Below are 14445 nucleotides of genomic sequence, written 5' to 3' on the forward strand. Positions count from 1 at the left end.
TTTACATGAAGTCAAACCAGTTTTAGTGCCTTGTCTTTTTTAACTTCTTCAGCCAATCACCAACCACTTTTTGAATCATAGAACAATGCAACACAGAAGGCCATTCAGCCCATCGTGCCGTTGCTGGTTCTTTGGTAGAGTTATCCAATTTGTCACATTCTTCTGCTCTTTCCTTATTGCCTTTGTTATGGTCAAGTGAGGAGGGTCGAAGGGCCTCCCTCTTTTCCATCTCCTTGTTTGACCACAACAGGTTTAATTCTTTGTTAGAGTGGATGTACTGGCCAATTCAGTAGGTGTTTGATTACTTACTTGCTATGATCATAGCAAGAATCAATCTGACAGGTTTTCTTGAGTTAACAAAGAAAGAGGTTACAGAGTGGGGAAAGGTAGATTGGTTGAGTTAGAGTCCATAAAAAAGGTATACAGTCTGTGGCGTTTGGTGATTGGGCTGGCTTCCAGCTGAACTCAGTGGTCCTGACACTTTAGTTTGAAGAGGTAGATGACTGGTTTGGTGAGTCTCTTTGGAGATAGCGATGCCGATGATTTCCTTCAATGGAGTTTTTGATTGTAGCCGGAGTATGCAAAGGTGGTCAGTCAACAGGCAGGGTTTGAAAGCTTTCAAGTCGGAATGGAGAGAGAGAGAAACTCTCACTTAGGGTCTTTTCATGTCAGAGTCTAAAAGCTTCTTGTCTGCTGCAGAGAAAACACCAGCTTAAAACCACAGATGGGGAGGGGCTTGTCACATGGCAGTCACACAGTGATCCAAACATAGCAGTCAGCAGTATTTCTTCTTCTTGTTGAGAGAACAGGTAGTTCCTTTAAACTTCCTGGTCTTTGTTCTTGCTCGGGACTTAGCAGACATTTTGTCTCTCTCCTCACAAGCATCGCAGAGTAGGACACTGTGTTGCAAACTAGGTGATCATCTTAAGCTGAAAGGATGACTTTGCTGGCAGCTTGTCTTTCAAAAATGTATTTTTAAAAATATATAAATTCAGATCTCCAGTCAGTGGATTAAAGAAAATTACCATTCAACAAAACACCTTGTGAATGTTTCCTTTCAAGTATTTATCCAATTTCCTTTTCAAAGTTACTATTGAATCTTTTTCCATCACCTTTTCAGACAGTGCATTCCAGATCACAACAACTCACTTTTTAGAAAATATGTGTTCATATTGCCTCTGGTTCTTTTGCCAATTACCTTAAATCTGTTTCTTCTGGTTACTGACCCTTCTGCCACTGGAAACAGTTTCTCCTTTTTTTATCAAAACCCTTCATGATTTTGAACACCACGATTCAATCTCCCCTTAGCCTTCTCTGTGCTAAGGAGAACAACACCAGCCTTTCTAGTCTCTCAACATAATTGAAGTCTCACATCTCTGGTACCACTCTAGTAAATCTCCTCTTTTTATGGCCTTGGCATCCTTCCTAAAGTGTGGTGCCCAAAATTACAGACAATACTCTATCTGTAGCCTAGCCAATGTTTATAAAGGTTTAGGATAACATCCTTGCTTTTGTACTCTATTCCTCTTGTCATACCTGCCAAGAATTAATTTCGCAACATGGTCATTAAACTTCAAATTGTTGCTGGGAAGAAGAGAAAGCCTTTTGCAAGGAATTGCCAGGCCCTGGCCGGAAAGACATTTTTGTATACTAGCAGACAGTTTTGGAACAAAGCAGCTATCCCCTGCTCCCAATACACAGAACAGACGTGGTCAGACCAGTTTAGTCACATGACTGTGCAGCCGATGCAGACTTTGAACTGAGAGTTTTAAATTGGAGAAACAGTGTTTGAAGACAGAATACTCTTGACTCCTGGATTGAAAAGAGCCTCTCCTGTCTGCTCCCATCTCTTTCTCACCAGCTTCAAAATCCATTGAAGAAACATGAAACCCAAGAGAGAAAAGTCTCCTACAGTGAACAAGGTTTAAGAAGAATACTGGGCTCCAACGAAAAGCAAGATCTACCTACAAGCAAGGACTATACAGTGAGCTTGAAGACCCATCACAAAAAACTCTTCAGATATTGCCGTGTTAACCGAATTAGAGTTTAAGTTTAAGTTTAATAACAGGAGTGTGATGGAATATTCTCCACTTGCCTGGATGGGTGCAGCTCCAACAACACTCAAGAAGCTCGACACCATCAAAGAGAAAGCAGCCTGCTTGATTGGCACACCATCCACAAACATTCACTCCCTCCATCACCAACGCACAGTGGCAGCAGTACGTGCCATCTACAAGATGCACTGCAGCAACACACCAAGGCTCCTTAGACAGCACCTTCCAAACCCGCGACCTCTACCAACTAGAAGGACAAGGGCAGCAAATGCATGGGAACACCACCATTTGCAAGTTCCCCTCCAAGCCACACACCATCCTTACTTGGAACTATATTGCCGTTCCTTCACTGTCGCTGGATCAAAATCCTGGAACTCCCTTCCTAACAGCACTGTAGGTGTACCTAACTCACATGGACTGCAGTGGTTCAAGATGGCAGCTCACCGCCACCTTCTCAAGGGCAATTAGGGAAGGGCAATTAATGCTGGCCTGGCCAGCAACGCCCACATCCCATGTAGGAATAAAAAAAATCATTTTTCTTCATTAAATCTAAGAAAGCCTGTTTGTGCTCATTTCTTTGCCTTATCATTGGAAAGCCATGAACAAGGATTCACCAAGGGGGAGCTCAAAACACGGTGTGTTTAAAATTAAACCCTGTTATGGTAAAACCAGGTGAAGGCTGAGAGGGACCCCTAGACACCTTTCTCATCTGGTTGTAACACTCTATTGATAAATTCAAGGATCCCATGTGTTTTTTTTAACAGCCTTCTCAACTTGTCCTACCACTTCAAAGTTTTGTGTACGGACATCCCCAGGTCTCTTGGTTGCTACATCCCCTTTAAAATTACATTATTTTTATATTCCTGCTCTTCCTTCTTCCTACCAAAATGTATGACTACACGCTTCCCATTTCACCATTCAATACCTTCTTGAAGTCTGTTACTACTTTCTTCCTTATGGTTTATGAAAATTCTGAGTTTGAAGACATCTGCAGACTTTGAAATTATACCCTATATACCCAAGTCCAGGTCATTAATATATATTAATGTTACCCAGGAATATGTACATGGGCCTCAGCTTTTTACTATATTTATGAAGGATGTAGATGAAGGAATAGAGAGCCATATAACCAAATTTGCTGATGACGGTATGTTAATCAGCACAGTAAGTAATGTAGATGGGAATAGAATTTTGCAAAGGGTCATTGATAAAGTGAGTGGACAAAATCATGGAATTTGAAGTTCAATGTGGGAAAGAGCAAGATCAGATTATTGCCTAAATGGTGAGAAGCTGGGAACTGTGAAGAAACAGAGAGATTTAGGGGTCCTTGTACAGAAATCATTAAAAACTAGTGGAAAGGTAGCCAAAAATAATATTAAAAACTGTTAGAGTGTTAGCCTTCATCTCAAGGGGACTGGAATACAATGAAAGTTCTGTTCTAGATGTATGTATAATGCTTTGGTTTGGCCACATCAGGAGCACTTTGTTCAGTTCTGGGCAACACATCTCAGGAACAGTGTATTGGCCTTGGAGGGGTTGCAACCCAGATTCACCAGAATGATACCGGGGGCTAGAAGGTAAAAATGATGACAGGTTGCATAGACTTGGCTTGTATTCCCTTGCATATAGTTGCCTTGTAATGCATGGCCTGAACAGGATCAGTGTGGTCTCCTGGACCAGTTTTGATTGTGTAAGGGAGCTGGAGAGGAATTCCCCAGATTTTTTCCCCTCATTTTGATCTAGGTTTGTAATCTGATTTTCTTTTGCCTCACCCAGTAGATTACATGTTCTCAGGTGGGGTTGGGAGTCTAAATATTGTGATGCACAAGGCATCATAGTTGAATGGGACAGGCTGGATGGATCAGAGGGCCTTTTCCTCTCTGTCATTTTTGTATGTTTGCATGTTTTAAGAGTCAAGTTATTTCAACAACTTAAAGGTGAGAAATTTAACATCAGGGAATAACAGTGGAAGGAAAACTAAAACTGCAGGCTGAATTTTCACTTTGGGGTGGTAAACAGGAGCCGGGACTGTTTCTGGGTCCTGTACCTGCCTCCAGTGGGAAACTGCCAAACAGAGACCTTCCAGCTTCAGAGAAGCACCTGGCTGAAGTACAAGACAAGTAACTAGGAGGGCACCTCCCACTTCTCAGCCACTTTTTATAAACTTTAATAAAAAACTACAAAAAGCAACCAGGCCACCACTGTGGAGTGGGTGGGAGGGAATCCTTTAACAGGGTGCCCTTTGGCTGTACCCCAACCCAGGCAGGCAGGGAGCAACCATGTGTTCCTGCCAGGAGCCTCCAGGCTGTTGATATGCCCCGTGGCATTGTGAAACTGGAGGCAGACTGGAAAATCCCAGTCAGCTTCCATGACCTACATTTAACAAGGCTCTGAACAAACCTAACTGCCTACCAACCTCATGGGGGCGGGTGGCCTTCCCAGGCCGCGAACCCAAGTCGGTGAGGAGAACAGGGTCGGGAAGCCAGCTGGTCTCAAAATTTTCAGACCCCGTCCTCCTACATCCCTGACATCAGCAGGGTCCGAAAATTCAGCCCTGTGTTTTCTGATTTGTGCATGGATCATAGCAAGCAACAGAAAGGGGAGGAAATTATTTCTCCAATAGGGGAGTGCAGACTGGGGATTGTCCCTGGGCTCAGCTCCTGACTGAGTGAACTCGCTGAGGTATGTACCAGGTGTGGACCCTGAAACAATCCTCAGTCTGTGCATACAAACATACAAAAAGGTGTCATGCTCAATCAATATGAATGATAAATATAAACTTATGAACTATAAATATGAACTTATGAAGTAAACCCGAAACGGACACTTTCCTGTAAAACAAAATGGAGTTGAGAGGTCAGGTGACCTTTTCTTTGCTGCCAATGCACATGGAACTGTAAGAACCTCGAGCTAAGATTCATGTCTGGACATGATTTGGTGAAGTAATTAAAATGCAAATGACCCTTCCTGTGGTAATGGCTGCATTTCATAGGATCAGAAGAAATAGGAGCAGTAGTAGGCTATTTGGCCCGTCGAGCCTGTTCTGCCATTCAAACAGATCATGGCTGATCATCTACCTCTACGCCATTTTTCCCCACTATCCCCATATCCCTTGATGTCATTAGTAGCCAGAAATCTAGCAAACTTGCCTCTCATACCTTCATAGTTTCCTGTTTCAGGTTTGAGACCCTCGTTTCAGAACGAACTATATCTCTTTCAAACTTAATGTAAAATTCTATCATATTGTGATCACTATTTCCTAATGGTTCCTTTACAGCAAGGTTATTAATTATCCCTTTCTCATTACATAATACTAAATCTCAAATAGCCCGATCCCTAGTTGGTTCTTCAACATATTGCTCCAGAAGACCATCTCGTACACATTCCAGGAATTCATTCTCCCAAGCATTAGTGCAAATCAGGGTTACCCAGTCTATATGTAAATTGAAGACACCCATTATTACTGTATTGCTCATGCTACATGCAGCTCTAATTTCTACTGTGCCCAATATTACCACTAGAGTTTGGTGGCCTAGAAACAACTCCCACCAATGTGTGCTGCCCCTTGCTGTTTCTCAACTCCACCCAAACTGATGCTACATCTTGCTCCTTCGATTTAAGATCCTCTCTCACTAATGTACTGATCTCGTCCCTTACTATCAGCGCAACACCACCTTTTCCCCTCTGCCTTTCCCTCCTAAATGACAAATATCCCTGAATATTCAGTTCCCAGTCCTGGTCTCCCTGTAACCATGTCTTTGTAAATGGCAATTAAATCATACCCATTTACCTCTAATTGTGCCTTCAAATCATCTACCTGTTTCTCCAACAAATTCAGAAATACTGGATTTACAATACTGCTGCAGACTCTTCAACTCCAAACTTGAAATCCAGAAAATGGGTACCAAAAGTTCTATTTTATCAGGATGGTATGTGGATGACTGATACCCAAACTCCATTGTCTGACAATGGCCTAACCATCAGAAACTATTTATGAGGACAGTAGAAAGAGATGCTCTGGTCACATGACAGAAACTAGGTTTCTGATAAGAGGTTTTAATAAGGCACATTCTGGGAAGACGGGCAGAAAAGCATCTATGTCAATGAAGAGAAAATACCCTACCTAAGCTTTATGTCCTGAACTCTCCACCTGAGGAACTGTGGATCTGATCCGTTGGTTGTGGAATTGCTTAGCTCTGTCTGTCGCATGGTGCTTCCACTGTTTGGCATGAATGTCGTCCTGTGTTGTAGCTTCTCCAGGTTGACACCTCATTTTTAGTTATGCCTGGTACTGGGTGGTTTTATTTTAATAAAAAAAAGTCAACAGATGAAACTCTCCGCCGAACAGAATGCACTCTGCATTGAACCAGAGTTGCTCCCTCAGCTTGATGGTAATGGTAGAGTGGGGGATATGCTGGGCCATGAGGTTACAGATTGTGGTAAAATACAATTCTGCTGCTGCTGATGGCCCACAACACTTCATGGTTTCTAAATCTGTTCGAAATCTATCCCATTTAGCACAGTGGTAGTGCCACACAACACGATGGAACATATGAACATAAGAGGGTTTCCTCAATGTGAAGACAGGACTTCATCACCACAAGGACTGTGTGGTGGTCACTCCCAGCAATACTGTCATGGGCAGTTGTATTTGCAACAGGCAGATTGTTGAGGATGAGGTCAAGTAGGTTTTTCCTTCTTGGCTCCCTCACCACCTGCCACAGACCCAGTCTAGCAGTTATGTCCTTTAGGACTCGGCCAGCTTGCTCAGTAGTGGTGCTACTGAGCCACTCTTGGTGATGGACATTGAGGTCCCCCACCCAGAGTACATTCTGTGCCCTTGCCGCCCTCAGAGCTTCCTCCAAGTGGTTTCAACATGGAGAAGCACTGTTTCGTCTGTGCTGAGGGGGGACAGTAGGTGGTAATCAGCAGGAGGTTTCCTTGCCCATGTTTGACCTGATGCCATGAGACTTCATGGGGTCTGGAGTCAATGTTGAGGACTCCCAGGGCCACTCCCTCCTGCTTGTATACCACTGTGCCACCACCTCTGGTGGGTCTGGCCTGACGAAAGGGGCAGAACATTCCCAGGGATGTGATGGTGGTGTCTGGGACATTGTCTGTAAGGTATGATTCCGTGAGTATGACTATGTCAAGCTGTTGCTTGACTAGTCTGTGGTGCAGCTCTCCCAATTTTGGCATAGGCCCTCAGATGTTAGTAAGGAGGAATTTTCAAGGTCTACAGGGCTGGGTGTGTCGTTTTTGTTTACAGTGTTAAGGTCAATGCCGTTGGTCTATCTGGTTTCATTCCTTTTAGACTTTTCTCTAGAAATGTGGTACAACTGAGTGGCTTGCTAGACCATTTCAGAGGGCATTTAAGAGTCAACCACATTTTTGTGGGTCTGGAGTCACATGTATGCCAGACTAGGTAAGGTCAGCAGATTTCTGTCCCTAAAGAACATTAGTGAACCAGATGTTTTTTTTTTACGACAGTTGACAATGGTTTCATGGTCACCATTCCTGAGACTAGGTTTTTTTTAAAATTCTAGATTTATTAATTGAATTTAAATTTACAGGTACAGGAAAGCTGTCTAAGATTTATTGGGCAGTTAGAATAAAAGGTATGATAAACAAGAAGGAAACATTTAAAGAAACAATTTAAAATGTTCAACAAAATACATTCCATTAAAAAAACAAAAACTCAGCAAGAAAGATCCATCTGTAGATTACTAAAGAAGTTAAGGGTAGTATTATTAAAAGAGGCAGCGTATAATGTGGCAAAGAATAGTAGTAAGCCTAAATTGTAGCCTGACCTGCTCTTGTAACCACAATATTTACACATCAAACTAGTCATGCAGGTGGATGTAAAAAATCCTGCACCACATTCAAAGAAGTCCAGGGTTTTTTTTTTCTCTGACCTTGCTGTCTGTAAATTGTTTCCCTACATTATAAAAGTGATTAGATTTCAATTCTACTTTATTGATTATTAAGTGCTTTGGGACATGAAAGGTTCTATTTCAATACAATTATACTCAAGAGGGATTCCTTAAAGGCGTATAAAATAGTACACTGTACAGAGACAATACATCTGGAATAATGCTTTAAACAGATCTATGTCAGTATTACAAGGTATACAAGTTCAAATTAACAAAAATCAAATTATAGAATCATATAGGACACAAGAAGGCCACTCAGTCGATCGTGCTTGTGCCTGCTCTTTGAGAGAGCTATCTCATTAGTCCCACAGTCCTGTCCTTTCCCCAGAGTCCAGCAATTTTTCCTTTCCAAATATATATCCAACTCCCTTTTGAAAGTGACAAATTTAGGACTGGTATCAGGAAAAGAGTGATCAACATATGAAACAGATTTCAATATAGTCTGTTAGACTACATGGGCGGCACAGTGGTTAGCCTTACAGCTCCAGCGACCCGGGTTCAGTTCTGGGCACTGCCTGTGTGGAGTTTGCAAGTTCTCCCTGTGACCGCGTGGGTTTCTGCCAGGTGCTCTGGTTTCCTCCCACAGCCGAAGACTTGCAGGTTGATAGGTAAATTGGCCATTGTAAATTTCCCCTAGTGTAGGTAGGATAATGGTGGGGATGTGGTAGGGAATATGGGATTAATATAGGATTAGTATAAATGAGTGGTTGTTGGTCAGCACAGGCCGAAGGGCCTGTTTCTGTGCTGTATCTCTAAGTAAAATAAATAGAAGCATATACACCCAGAATCATTTAAGAAGTAGCAAAGTTACTGTGATGGATGGACTGTAGATCATCTCTGGATGGATTGTATGGTCTTTCTCATTTGCATCTGACTTGTCACTTTGTGATTTGGGGCAGGGCTCAAATAGTTTGAACAAACATCCTTAATTAAGTGGAACTTATGTAGGAAAGCACTGGACATCAGAACATGCTGAAAGTAGCTTATTACCATGTGTAAATGAAGCCCATTTTGAAAAGGCTCACATCAGTTAGTCAGGTCAACATATATTATTTTAAATGAAATCACCCATCTTTGTCCTTCAGGAGGAATAGTAGTGTGATGGAAATCCCAAATGGAAAATATTCATTTTCATCGTGTGGAACTTTGCCTGAGACTTTTACTGAATTGTTATAAATAACTTTAAAAAAAATCAGAACAGAGCAGCTAAGATGGCCACACATAATTTGTATTTGAGAAGCCAAAGACTGGCTGGAGACAGAGGTGATTTTCCAGTCAAACAGAACAATGGGGATGTTCTCTGATTAAATTAGCAAGAATGATTTTGTCAATGTTTAGATTTTAGATTTTTTTGTTTTAGATTTTTAGATACAGCACTGAAACAGGCCCTTCGGCCCACTGAGTCTGTGCCGACCATTAACCACCCATTTATACTTCTTTGTTTCTTTCTTTTGGGCCTCCTTATCTCGAGAGACAATGGATACGCGCCTGGAGGTGGTCAGTGGTTTGTGAAGCAGCGCCTGGAGTGGCTATAAAGGCCAATTCTGGAGTGACAGGCTCTTCCACAGGTGCTGCACAGAAATTTGTTTGTCGGGGCTGTTGCACAGTTGGCTCTCCCCTTGCGCCTCTGTCTTTTTTCCTGCCAACTACTAAGTCTCTTCGACTCGCCACAATTTAGCCCTGTCTTTATGGCTGCCCGCCAGCTCTGGCGAATGCTGGCAACTGACTCCCACGACTTGTGATCAATGTCACACGATTTCATGTCGCGTTTGCAGACGTCTTTATAGCGGAGACATGGACGGCCGGTGGGTCTGATACCAGTGGCGAGCTCGCTGTACAATGTGTCTTTGGGGATCCTGCCATCTTCCATGCGGCTCACATGGCCAAGCCATCTCAAGCGCCGCTGACTCAGTAGTGTGTATAAGCTGGGGGTGTTGGCCGCTTCAAGGACTTCTGTGTTGGAGATATAGTCCTGCCACCTGATGCCAAGTATTCTCCGAAGGCAGCGAAGATGGAATGAATTGAGACGTCGCTCTTGGCTGGCATACGTTGTCCAGGCCTCGCTGCCGTAGAGCAAGGTACTGAGGACATTTATACTAATCCTACACTAATCCCATATTCCTACCCCATCCTCACCTGTCCCTATACATCCTCACCTGTCCTTATATTCCCCTACCACCTACCTATACTATGGGAATTTATAATGGCCAATTTACCTATCAACCTGTAAGTCTTTTGGCTGTGGGAGGAAACCGGAGCACCCGGAAAAACCCATGCAGACACAGGAAGAACTTGCAAATTCCACACAGTCAGCACCCAGAATTGAACCCGGGTCGCTGGAGCTGTGAGGCTGCGGTGCTAACCACTGTGCTGCCCATCAAAAGCCATCAACACCCATTGACTTTGAAAGAACCTAACCACCCCCACCCCCCCCCCCCCCCACACCAAGTATGTCTGAACAGCCTTGAATTTCAAAGATCATTCCAGAAGATGCTGATTCAAAAACAAAAACACATCACATGACTGCTTCTATAACTTTGGGAGTTTGTGAATTGTGACTCAGGAAGGAGATTGTAACTGTAAGCCAGCAAGAGAGCAGCAATCCCTTGCTCTCTCTTTCTCCAGTAATGTTCCAGTGAAGCCTCTGCTGCAAACCCACAGCCCAGCACAGCCAGCAACCAGGGGACCTGGATAAAGCCCTTCTTCTGCCTTCTGGAACCTGAGAAGCAAGCCCGAACCATGTCTGGCCCACAGACACAATTGCTTGGTTCGGTGTGACAGGGCAAGCTTTCTGCCCACTTGTGTTATGGTGCTTACCACTGCGGGGTTTAGGGTAGGAAATGGATGTTGCTGCTGGAGTCAGGTGGCTGCAGCAGCTTGAAGGGATATGCAGCTTCCTAGAATTACAACATGTCTATGCCTTCATGAATTTACTGGAAATTCCTCCTTCAATTTAAGTGAATACTAGATGGTCACTTCAATTTTTGGTTGCAATATGCATCACAAAGCAATAGCAAACTGCATATTTTTGTACATAGCCATTCCAATGTCTATCGTTGCTGAGGAAATAATGACATAAAAATGTAATGTATTACATTGCATGATCTTATTCTCTCATTTAAATATACTTTCCCATATTTCAGTGCATGCTTCTAGCAGCAAACCAAGGTGATGCTGGAAAATAGGCTGGGCACAAAAATGGACAGAAATCCAAAGAAACTGGTTCCTGCCCAATGTTCCATCTCCACTCACACCAATACTGCCACAAAACTAACAGTAAAGATGAAAATTCTGCTTGTAGAGGTTTGCCTTTGTATATAACCTGACATGACAAAGAATGGTTGTCTCCAGAAAGATCCATTGCAGTACTGGACTGTGGTCGACTGACAACATCAGGACTTATATAGGAATTGGGTAGAGTGCCTAACACCAATGACTACCATACAACCGTTAAGTGGTTATGTATCCAAAGAAAACTGGACGAACCAAGATCTTCTCTGTCCAAAGAATGGGGGGACATTATTGACAGCCTTGGTTCAACAGGTCATGGGTGCTTTGTTTCCAACTGTTGTTGTACAGCACGGCTCAAAATATCCTGTTAATACATTTTTGTTGAAATTTCCTGGCTTATATCTAGTCAGAATATTTTTGAATACAGAATTTGGACAAGGTGAGATGTTTGTAAGGTGTCATTATCGTGAAAAGAATAAATTCCGAATAAGACAGCAGATCAATGCTTTACATTGGTGTTAAAGGGCAAAAGGTGAGGAGTGCACACAAAAATCAATGGATGCATAAAGCATGAGTAAGGTTTTAGGATGCATGATTCCTGGAGCAACGTACAATCCTTCAAATAGGGACAGTATTTATCTGAGTTGATTGTGATCAATATGTTTGAACAGGTTGTGGAGTAGCCATACAGGGCTAGACAGCGAGTATGCATAAAATGTGTAGATGTGAATTACCGAATTCACTTCTGAAACAAGAAATGTTCAATGTAAATAAAAAGAGAAATGTTTTAGTAAATCAAGTATAATGTCAAATGTATTTATAACAGATTCCTTGGGAATGTATCCTTTCTTTACTTCTTTGTCACGAGGAATATATGCCACTGTGCAACCCTTACAGCATCCATTTAATATACTCAGGACCACACCAATTCCAATGAATCACAAACCCTTTTCAACAAAGCCTACTGGTGATACACCAAAGAGTTCAGTTCAGTCCGGATGCCATTGAACAGGTTAATATTGGAACATTTCCTTCCAACTTGTATGTAGATTTTCTAATAAAATATCGAACATGTTATCGTTTACTAATCACGTGCAATGCTACTGTGGAGTTTGCTACTTCGGTTTTACTACAGACTTAAAATTCTTCATAAATACAGATTTCCTAATTAATCTTACAACAGTTAAAAATACCCAGGGTGGACATAATATTACAGTTGTTTGGAGGTGCAAACAGCATTTCTTGGTCATTATAAAGACTAAAGGGAACTCCATAAATATGAACACGTTGTTCCTCGCTTTCTAAACATCAGAGAACTAACAAGTTACTTTGTTCTAGTATTCAATTTCAATTTCCATGGCAATGGCAAACCATCATCCTGAGCTCAGTACGCAGCTGAAATGTCAGTGCCGTGTAAGAAGTGTGTCCAATATAATATCCGCCTGTAACTTGAGACAGCCTCTCTGACAGCTCCACCACGCTGTAAATGTCTTTATTTACAGGACTTTAACACTGCTATTGCTTACTGTAAGCTTCGTTATTGACCATTGTAACCCCGACTCGAACATTGCCTGCGACCAGTGCGAACCCAATCCCGCCCCATACCCTCTATGTGAATTTAAGACGCGACTGATATGCAAGTTGCGTAAATCGTTCAATTTCAAACGTACCGCTTTTCCCAACCCCACCAGCGCCAAGCATCACAACTTTATATTCTCTCGATCCGCCCGAAGGACTGCTGCCGCTGCTGCTGCTGATCGAGTCGTTTTCAGCGTCCATCATGATGGAGTCACCAAAAGGGGGAAAACAAAACAGACAAAAGAAGTGCAAAGTGCTGATGAGATCGGCGAACTACAGACTACATAGCTGTAGCAGGCACTGGATTCACAGTGTGGGAGTGCGTATGCTTGCTAGCGCGGGTCTCCCAGCAACCAACTGCCATAGGGCTCCCGATTTAACTTGCGATCTGCTGCAATTAAACAAAAGTCAATATAGACTACTGGGGCTATGGTTTATTTTGAACCAAGTAACGCGAAAGGGTTTTGTGCATGCAAATGAGGTGCAAAAAGATCGACCCCGAGATGAGAGGCAGCACTAATAAAAACAGAAAAAGCTGGAGACATTCAGCAGATCTGGCAGAATTTGTGAAGAGAGAAATGGATAACATTTCAGGTCAATGACCTTTCATCAGAACTAGGATAAGTTAGAGATGTAACAGGTTTTAAGCAAGTACAGTGAGAGGGGGAAGGATCAAAAGGGAAGGTCTGTGATGGGTGGAAGGCAGGAGAGATTAAATAGCAAAAGGGATGGTGATGCAAGGCAACAGAAGTTGATAATAAGGCAAGTAAAAAAACAAAAGATGGGTCTAGAGAAGGTGTGAATGTTGAAAGCAGAATCACCAATGGCTGCTGTCCAAAACAAAAAAAAACACAAAAAAAAGTGAAGGCAGAGGTTATGATCTGAAATGGTTGAAATCAGTATTGAAACAAAAACAAGAAATGCCGGATTCACCCAGCAGGTCTGGCAGCATCCGTGGAAAGAGAAGCAGAGTTAACGTTTCGGGTCAGTGACCCATCTTCGGTTCCGAAGAAGGGTCACTGACCCGAAACGTTAACTCTGCTTCTCTTTCCACGGATGCTGCCAGACCTGCTGGGTGAATCCGGCATTTCTTGTTTTTGTTTCAGATTTCCAGCATCCGCAGTATTTTGCTTTTATGAAATCAGTATTGAGTTCGGAAGGCTGTAATGTGCCTAATTAAAAGATGAGGTGCTGTACTTCAAGCTTGCGTTGAGCTTCATTGGAACAATGTAGGAGGCTGAGGACAGAGGTTAGAGTGGTAGTGGGATGGAGAGGTAAAATGACAAGAGACCAGAAGCTCAGGGCTTCTGCGGACTGAGCGGAGGTGTTCCGCAAAGCGGTCACCAATCTATGTTTGGTCTCCCCAATGTAGCGACCACATCATGAGCAACGAATACAGCATACTAAATTGAAAGAAGTACAAGTAAATCACTGTTTCACCTGGAAGGAGTGTTTGAGACCTTGGACAGTGAGAAGGGAGGAGGTAAAGGGGCAGGTGTTGCATCTCCTGCGCTTGCACGGAAAGGTGCCTTGTTTAGCTTAGTTTAAAGTCAGGCTTAAGATAGAGAAGTGGAGAAGAAAAATAGGCACTCAACTTCAGAAAGGTGGATGTTGAGCAGACAAGCAGGTATCTAAGAAGACTGGATTGA

At 42.8% G+C, this 14445-nt stretch overlaps 1 protein-coding gene across 1 annotated transcript in view; it reads right to left on the bottom strand.

Moving 5' to 3' along the window:
- Positions 1 to 12997, bottom strand: part of LOC137380882 (GTP-binding protein Rit2-like) — a 392887-nt gene extending 379890 nt beyond the window's left edge. Inside the window, exon 1 of the mRNA XM_068053319.1 lies at positions 12889 to 12997. Coding sequence (XP_067909420.1) covers positions 12889 to 12997 — 109 coding nt within the window. The remainder of the gene's footprint in view (positions 1 to 12888) is intronic.
- Between the last annotated feature and the right edge of the window lie 1448 nt (positions 12998 to 14445).

This window comes from Heterodontus francisci, chromosome 1 (assembly GCF_036365525.1).
Source record: "Heterodontus francisci isolate sHetFra1 chromosome 1, sHetFra1.hap1, whole genome shotgun sequence".
NCBI classification, from domain to species: Eukaryota; Metazoa; Chordata; class Chondrichthyes; order Heterodontiformes; family Heterodontidae; genus Heterodontus; species Heterodontus francisci.